This window comes from Leishmania braziliensis, chromosome 6, assembly GCF_000002845.2.
Source record: "Leishmania braziliensis MHOM/BR/75/M2904 complete genome, chromosome 6".
Lineage (NCBI taxonomy): Eukaryota > Euglenozoa > Kinetoplastea > Trypanosomatida > Trypanosomatidae > Leishmania > Leishmania braziliensis.
The window spans coordinates 131,649-139,779 of record NC_009276.2 but is presented as its reverse complement, the minus strand read 5'-3'; the positions used below and the strand labels follow the sequence as shown (position 1 = coordinate 139,779).

The following is an 8,131-nucleotide window of genomic DNA, read 5'->3' as shown; positions in this document are numbered from 1 at the left end:
TGACATGTGTGTCGCCAGACGTTGTGTTGGTCCACTTTTTCGTACGCCGTTCTGCTAGGCAAGAAAATGAAAAACATAAACAAAATAGAAAAGGAAAAACACAGACAGGCAGACAAACAGAGGGAGGGAGAGGGAGAGCGAGAATGAGCGCGCAGACACGCTCACACGCCAGCCCCAGCTCCTTACTTCTTCGACTTCTTCGCCGGCACAGCACCCTTCGCAGCAGGCGCCGCAGCCTTCGCCGGCACAGCAGGCTTCGCAGCGGGAGCCACAGCAGCAGCAGCCCTCGAGACGGAGACAGCAGCAGCCTTCGCGGCGGAGACAGCAGCAGCCTTCGCGGCGGAGACAGCAGCAGCCTTCGTAGCAGGGGCAGCAGACTTCTTCGCAACGTCCGCCTTCTTCTTCTGCGCAGCAGCAGCAGCGTCGTCGCGCCTCGCGCGCTCGCGCTCCTTCTCGCGCTTCTTCAGCTCCTGCTTGCGAGCCTTGTTGCGGTGCTGCTCGTCGCGCTGGTGCTTCGCCGCAAGCTGCTCCGCCAGCTGCCGCTCCTTCTTCTTCTCGTTCTTGATCTTGTGGATGTGCTCCATAAGGTTGCGCTTGTTGCGGAACACGTTACCCTTCGCGCGCACGTACAGGTCGCGGTACACGTGGCGGTCGATCTTCTTGTCCGCGCGGTACTTGCGCAGCAGGCGACGCAGAATGCGCAGGCGGCGCATCCACAGCTCCTTGCTCGGCATGCGGGCCTCGCGGCTACCCTCGCGCCGGCCAACGCCGCTGTGGCGCCCCATGTCCTTCGCCTCCTTCATCTTACGCCACCGCGCGCGCGAGTGCACCTTCACCGGCTTACGAATGATGAAGCCATCCTTGATCAGCTTGCGCACGCTCTTGCGCGAGTTTGCGTTCTGGATCTCCATCGCCTCGTTGGGGTCCAGCCACACGCGGGCGCGGCCGCAGCCGAGGATGCTCGACGCGAGGCGAGCCTGCAGCTTCAGAGACACCATTGCCTTGTGAGGGGTTGGGGTTCGCGAATGCTCTCCTAGTGAAGGTGAAATCCGTTTGTTGTTAAGTATGTGTGTGTGTGTTGGAGTAGAGGCGAGAGGTCCACAGTAAAGAAGGAGATGAACCACAAAGGGAGATACACACGTACCCACGTGTTGCGGCAGTGATGTGTTGCGACAACGACCACAGGAAAAGCGGTAAATGCAGAAAGAGACGACGGAGAGCGAACACGACAGAAATGATGGCGATGGGGCATATTACGGCTGGTATCATCATTGTGGATCCTGGCACTGGATGTCATGCACAAAGGAGACGCGCTGCACAAGCGGGAGAAAAGGGAGTGTGTGATCATCCGAAGGTTCAGAGGGTCACGTGGCTGGTAAGTACGCTCTTTGGGTGAGTGGGGGGCATACTCATCTTCAGTTTCTCTTTATTCATGATGTTTGTGTGTTCTCTCGTGAGCACCTGCACCCATGCGCCTCCAATAGTCTTCTTCCTCTCCCCGCTGTACCCTGATGCTCAGGTAGGAAGAGTAGAGGGGGGAGAAAGGAGGAGAAGAAGGGCATGACTGTGAGCGGAGGGTAATAGAAGAGCAGGTGGAAGAATGAAGGCAGACAGAGAACGTCCACGCGTTGCCTGCACCGAGATACAACCACACATGTACAGACACGTACGACCAACGCATCACGTAATCTACACCAGTGACACAACATACAACCCTCCTCGAGCGCTGAGAGGCAAGTACAGACGATTGCTTTTTAGGAATTCAAGAAGCCTAGCAATGCCGCCTTCTTGTCCTCTGTGAGTAACAAGCTGAGCTTCGCATCTAAGCCAGCTTGATAGCGGTCTGACACGGTGCGCCGCGTTCGCGCCTCCTGCCGCTTCTCCATCGCTTCCGTCGACAACGTCGCACTGATGGGCACCACACCGCCGGCACTGACGCTCGACACAGAGACAGAAGATGAGAGCAGCGCTTGTCCTGAGGACGTCACAGCCGCTCCTTCAGCATCCATGGTCGACTCAGCACGCGCCTCCACGCCTTTGCATGCCCCGGCGGCCAGCGTGGTCGTGCAAGCAACGTTAGTCTGAGGGTGTGCGCTACCTCGACTGGAAGAGGTCGCACGCATGTCACCGCCATCCTTGTTCAACAGCAGCTCGCGGGTCTCCCGCCCAAGCGCTTCGGCAAGTCGCTGACACTCACCGCGCTTCAGTTGCGTGCTACCCAGACCGTGACAATCCCGTCGATGATCACAGAAAATGTCTCGATGGAGGTACACGCCGCACATATCGCACTTGAAGTACTCGAGATCAGCTGTCATGTGCGACATCCTTCTTGGCTATGAATATCCGTGTGTGTACGTGGGTGACCAGAAAGACGGCGGATCCGAAATAGACCTCAGCCAGGTTGATAGGGGGAGAGGTGTAGAGGAAGGAGGGCGGGGTAGATCGTTGGTCGAGGACAAGGATGATCTCGGCACAGTGACAACAAAATATAAATCGGTGGTGGTGTTTCTCGAGGAGTGTGTAGGGTGAGGGGGTGAGGTGCAACTGTGTTGCAGCACACTTCTTGCCACCTGCTGCTTCCTATGACCGCAGTTGTGATAGAGAAAAAAAAGAAGGAATGCACACAGAACTGACACTGATGAGGAAAGAACAGCTGAAGTGGAACGGCGGACCATCTCATGCAGCTGTTTGTAAGCATGCTCCTTGCTGCTTGAGTAGGCAGCTGCGGCTGCAGCACCAAGAATGCGCACGCGCGTGCCTTGCGCGAGTAAAGGCTGAGTGGGCGGCTTCAAGGGAGTAGTGAAACACACACATACACACACAGATATGCTGCAAGACCTCTCACAGAGTCATCAGCCATATCGCGAGATACGTTTGAACCACCGCAACCCCTCTACTGGCCCCACCAGAAACACTGCCGCCACCTCCAAGCAGCTTCACGGAACTTGCTGCCTACCACTACTCCTCCTTCCCTCGCTACACGGGATTCTCATCCTACATCCGCCACCTTCATAGGAGAGAGGGTGGGGGAGAAAAGGAAGGAAGCGAAGAAGCGCAGGGGGGAACGAGAGCCCCCCTTCTGAGAGCCAAGTCCCAAAGAGATCGCGTCCGTGTGTGTGCCGATCTGCGCTCTCGAATCCGGCTGACATGTGTGTCGCCAGACGTTGTGTTGGTCCACTTTTTCGTACGCCGTTCTGCTAGGCAAGAAAATGAAAAACATAAACAAAATAGAAAAGGAAAAACACAGACAGGCAGACAAACAGAGGGAGGGAGAGGGAGAGCGAGAATGAGCGCGCAGACACGCTCACACGCCAGCCCCAGCTCCTTACTTCTTCGACTTCTTCGCCGGCACAGCAGGCTTCGCAGCGGGAGCCACAGCAGCAGCAGCCCTCGAGACGGAGACAGCAGCAGCCTTCGCGGCGGAGACAGCAGCAGCCTTCGTAGCAGGGGCAGCAGACTTCTTCGCAACGTCCGCCTTCTTCTTCTGCGCAGCAGCAGCAGCGTCGTCGCGCCTCGCGCGCTCGCGCTCCTTCTCGCGCTTCTTCAGCTCCTGCTTGCGAGCCTTGTTGCGGTGCTGCTCGTCGCGCTGGTGCTTCGCCGCAAGCTGCTCCGCCAGCTGCCGCTCCTTCTTCTTCTCGTTCTTGATCTTGTGGATGTGCTCCATAAGGTTGCGCTTGTTGCGGAACACGTTACCCTTCGCGCGCACGTACAGGTCGCGGTACACGTGGCGGTCGATCTTCTTGTCCGCGCGGTACTTGCGCAGCAGGCGACGCAGAATGCGCAGGCGGCGCATCCACAGCTCCTTGCTCGGCATGCGGGCCTCGCGGCTACCCTCGCGCCGGCCAACGCCGCTGTGGCGCCCCATGTCCTTCGCCTCCTTCATCTTACGCCACCGCGCGCGCGAGTGCACCTTCACCGGCTTACGAATGATGAAGCCATCCTTGATCAGCTTGCGCACGCTCTTGCGCGAGTTTGCGTTCTGGATCTCCATCGCCTCGTTGGGGTCCAGCCACACGCGGGCGCGGCCGCAGCCGAGGATGCTCGACGCGAGGCGAGCCTGCAGCTTCAGAGACACCATTATCTGCGCTTTCCTCTATCAAAAGCAACGTGGGTGAGAGAGAAGAGCAATCAATGTATGTGCGCGTGTGGTGATAGCAGTGAAGAGAGAGACAAGTAGAGGCGAGGTTGTAGGAGAGCGAAGATGGACAGAGGTAAAGGATAGGAAGGTGGCACCTGGTCCTAGAAGGGGGTGGATGTCTCCAAGCAATGCTATGGAGAGGGAAAACAGGCAAGTTGGGTAGTCGGTAGGACATGGGCGGAAAGACGAAGAGGCTACGTAGTGCAGGTCCGGGATAAAGAAGACGCATCCCCCACCCCTTCGTTACCATGCACAACCGCAGCCGAAACCAAGGGATCAAGCAGCGCACACAGCATTGTCATTACAGGTCTGCTCTCGAGTACCATCGCTACACTACGCCTCCCCTTGTTATCTGGTGCAGGAGGGGAGACTATGGGCGTTCAGAGCAGAGACACTGCTGCTTTATGGAATGTACAGCGTTCACTTATCCCTGGCACAAGCATGTGCATGTAAGATGCTCTGCTATGAAGAATGCACAGCACACATGCGAGCAGAATTGTTGCGTAGAGTTACCCATAGAGACGTACACGGGCACGGGTGCATGTGTCTGTCTGGGTGTATATGGAGGTGCGTGCTTCCTCTTGAAGTGATGATGAAAGCCCACCCCACCACACTTCCCCACCTCTATGATCGCACCCCACGCAGCTGTCAGAGGGAGCAGAGGGCGAAAGAGAAAAGGGGGAGGAGGTATGATTAACTCAAGGCGAAGCGAGGACACCCAGCCACAGAGATGCAGACCGATACATGCGCGAAACATCGCATGAAGATGAAAAGATACACACAGAGAGAATGCACAGGAAAAGCGAGTTCACCAGACAGTTACAAAGGATATGAGCAGAGAAATCAGTTCAAGGAAAAGAGCAGCCATACAAGGCACTGGTGATGGTGGAAGGCAGTGCTGCTGCCAAGGACAAGCGCAGACACGCAGAAATACGTATGTCCTCTCTGAAAAAGAGCGAGAGATGCTGGACAATGAAGGAGAGAGCAGAACGGTGGGAATTGGCTCATAACATGTCATTGCCGAGACGCTCACCCCCTGCGCAAAACTCGTGTGCCCCACCTCTCCCTCTGTCCTTTCCGGCTGCTTATCTCACTTCCTTCCACACCACCCACCACCACGCCGTACCCAATTAAAACATAAAAAATGACTGAATTTCTCAGTGGATAACGGATGAACATGCGTGTATGATGAGAATGGAAGGACACACACACACACACAGACACATGCACATATGCACATATGCACATCGACAAACAAGGGAAGTTGGAATGACAAGGAAAGAATAAGACGTTCGAGTCCTGAACCCATAGATGTATAGGTAGGTGTGCGTCGGTGAAAAGAAAATGAACGATGAAGAAAAGCAGACAACAAGAGAGGGAAAAAAAAAATAAAACAGTCGTCATTTTGGCTGCTTATTATAACTATCGCTGTGGTAGTGGCCGGTGCCACTAGCAGATAAAGGTGATGATGACAAACGATATGCACATCGCCCTCACTCCGTCTCTCTATACCGTTCCCTCCCTCCCCACCCCCTCTGAATAGGGTGACGAAGCACACAGAGACGTACACAGAGAGGGCAAAAGACGTAGAGACAGAGAGAAACACCATCACACAACAAACGGAGCTGTAATTTTTTTCGTTCTCAATACGCCCATTCTGCGCCACTCAGCATGACCTCAAACCTCCCCCCACTCTACACCAGGAGCTGCCCCACAGGGGGCCCACCGCGGGGTGCGAAGCAGCCGTAGGCACGCGGCACAGCAATGCACAGGCACAGTCAGCTGAGCACGACGCCGGACTCAAACCCTGATCACCCCCGCCTCGCACGTCGCCTCGAAGCCGCTCCCACTGCGCCGGTCGCCGCGTGGCGCACATCCTCGTCGGGGTGGCGCTCGGGCCCCTCCCTCCCCTCCCCACCACCACGCCACTGGGCAGCCAGGGGGCCGGGTGGGATACAGTCGAGTCAGCATGGCGCCGTGCCCATCAGGTGGATGGTGCGAGCACGCCCACTGTCGCGGCCCGCTCCGACGTCACGCCATCCACGGCCTGACTACCGGCATCCGCAGCGACGCATCGCTCTGACCTCCCTCCTCCCCTCCACGTCGCCGTCGCTTGGCCCCGCCACCACCAGACGTGGCTCCGCATTGGCAGCGAGAGGGGCGGGCCTGCCGGGCTTCTCCCCCCACAGAGAGAGAGAGTGGGTGCACCGGACCCCTGCGATGCCGCGCGCACTGTGGCGCGTGTCCCCCCTTCCTCGGGCCATCAGGGGCAGGGGGCGATGGGGCGAAAAAAAAAGACCGAAAAGAGCGGAGTCGATATCCTTTGTGCACACATGCGCTTCATACGGTACCAACTCACCAAAAGGTGCATGTAAAACTCGGTACGACACTCTCCAGCGATGTTGCTGCCAAGAGCCCATGTGACCCGCCATCTCCCACCTTCCTCCTCAGCCTCTGCCGATGATGCAAAGCGTCTTGGTACGCAGCTAAAGGCAAGCACATGCACGCACAGGGTAAAGATCAGAGTGGCCCTGGCAAGGAGGTAACAAATGCGATCACGGAGGCAAACTCATAATCACCATCGACCAGATAGTGCAAGAAAGAGACGTGCGTGAAGAAATGCGCTCGATCAGCAAACTTTGCCGCCTCGAGACTGGACGAGCATCAATCTCCTTTGTTAAGCTTCGCAAAGACCACGAACCCTCTCTGTGCATCTATGCACTACAAGCCAGCGCACGCCGAGACGGAACAGCCGAAAACCGGAAAGTGTCAGACGAGGCTCCCGAGTCTACACAAACACGTACTGGCACTTCACGTGCGCGCCGCACTTACTCCGACGCTTTCAGCTCCGCATCGCACTTGCCGTGCGCAGCAAGCGTTCATCTTCGCACGATTCAGAAGCGCCTTGCACGCCTTCAGGATCAGGTCGCCTTTACCTCTCCACGCCTTTCGCGCGCGCCAAAACGTGAACGTCAGGCCCCACGCCCGCGGCACAGGCGCGTTGCGGATCGTGTTCAGGTATTCCAAAGACTGCGGCTCGCCAAGGCCGCCAGACAGGAACCTCATCGCAGGCCCCGCCGGCGGCACCCCTCACGGCCGTGTCTGCACTGGCACAAGCCCGGCAACCTCCAACTAGCACTTGACCCCCCACTCAAACCTCGCAAAAACTAGGCTCGACTTCAGGAACATGCCTTTCCAAATCACGCCTTGGTGGTGCAACACAGTGAACACTGACTCCCACATCTCCGCGCCGAGCGTACCCCCAAGCATCACATTCGGTTCCACGATCGACACAAGCCCGCTCAGCGACAGCCGCGACTGCGTATCCGTGTTGAACTGGATCAGCGGCTCAAGTACGTTCCAGTTTTGTCTTGAATACCCCCGCACCACTTGCAGAAGCGGCAGTCCAGCTTGTAGCAGTACTGCATGCACCCCACGTAGCCGTTCATGCTGACACGTGATCTCTTCACCTGGCGCGCTCTCGCAGAACGAGTGCAGCCTGCCGCTGACGTTCACGCTGGACACGATCCCGTTCTTCTGCAGCATCTCTGTAAATTTCATCCTGGTGCGGCGGTTCCTCCCCACCGCCTCCTTGCTCAGGATAGCGCCGCCAACGTATTTGTTCAGCTCCCCCGTCTCCAGCAGAATCACGCTGTGCTTGCAGCGACTCTCCCGCGTGCTCTCCAGCCTCATCGACGCGAACCGCACCTTATGCGCCGTTCGACTTATCCGCGCCGATGATGGCCTTTCTGGGTGCAGCGAGGAAGCGCGCCGTGTTTAGCAGCTCCTCCTTGTGCCATCCACGCACGCGGCCGTACGCGGGCAGCTGAGACCGCAGCGCCATGGCAGTGGCAGAGATGCTTGGCTGGTTGTGTGGGGTAAGAAGGGGAAGTAAGGTGCGAGGAGGGTGGAAATGAGCGAAATGGCGGGGGTGATGGGGCTTAGAAATCTGTGTGCATGGGTGTGAAGCGGAGGAAAGTGGACAAGTCAGAA

General features: G+C 57.4%; 3 protein-coding genes and 1 pseudogene across 4 annotated transcripts; all 4 read right to left on the bottom strand.

Annotated features, from left to right (window-relative positions):
- Nucleotides 1–182: 182 nt before the first annotated feature.
- Nucleotides 183–998, bottom strand: LBRM_06_0410 (putative 60S ribosomal protein L19; the record flags this gene model as incomplete). Its single annotated transcript, XM_001561926.1, has 1 exon — nucleotides 183–998. The coding sequence occupies one exon, from the start codon at nucleotides 996–998 to the stop codon at nucleotides 183–185; it is 816 nt and encodes a 271-aa protein (XP_001561976.1).
- Nucleotides 999–1,754: 756 nt separating this feature from the next.
- LBRM_06_0400 (conserved hypothetical protein) lies at nucleotides 1,755–2,324 on the bottom strand (the record flags this gene model as incomplete). The annotated part of the gene is made up of 1 exon (XM_001561925.1): nucleotides 1,755–2,324. One exon carries the CDS (start codon nucleotides 2,322–2,324, stop codon nucleotides 1,755–1,757), a length of 570 nt encoding a protein of 189 aa, XP_001561975.1.
- Nucleotides 2,325–3,325: 1,001 nt separating this feature from the next.
- On the bottom strand, nucleotides 3,326–4,078 carry LBRM_06_0390 (putative 60S ribosomal protein L19; the record flags this gene model as incomplete). The annotated part of the gene is made up of 1 exon (XM_001561924.1): nucleotides 3,326–4,078. One exon carries the CDS (start codon nucleotides 4,076–4,078, stop codon nucleotides 3,326–3,328), a length of 753 nt encoding a protein of 250 aa, XP_001561974.1.
- Nucleotides 4,079–6,949: 2,871 nt separating this feature from the next.
- Nucleotides 6,950–7,982, bottom strand: LBRM_06_0380 (annotated as a pseudogene). Its single transcript is given in 2 exon segments — nucleotides 6,950–7,849; nucleotides 7,851–7,982. Coding segments are annotated over 2 exon segments (1,032 nt in total).
- Between the last annotated feature and the right edge of the window lie 149 nt (nucleotides 7,983–8,131).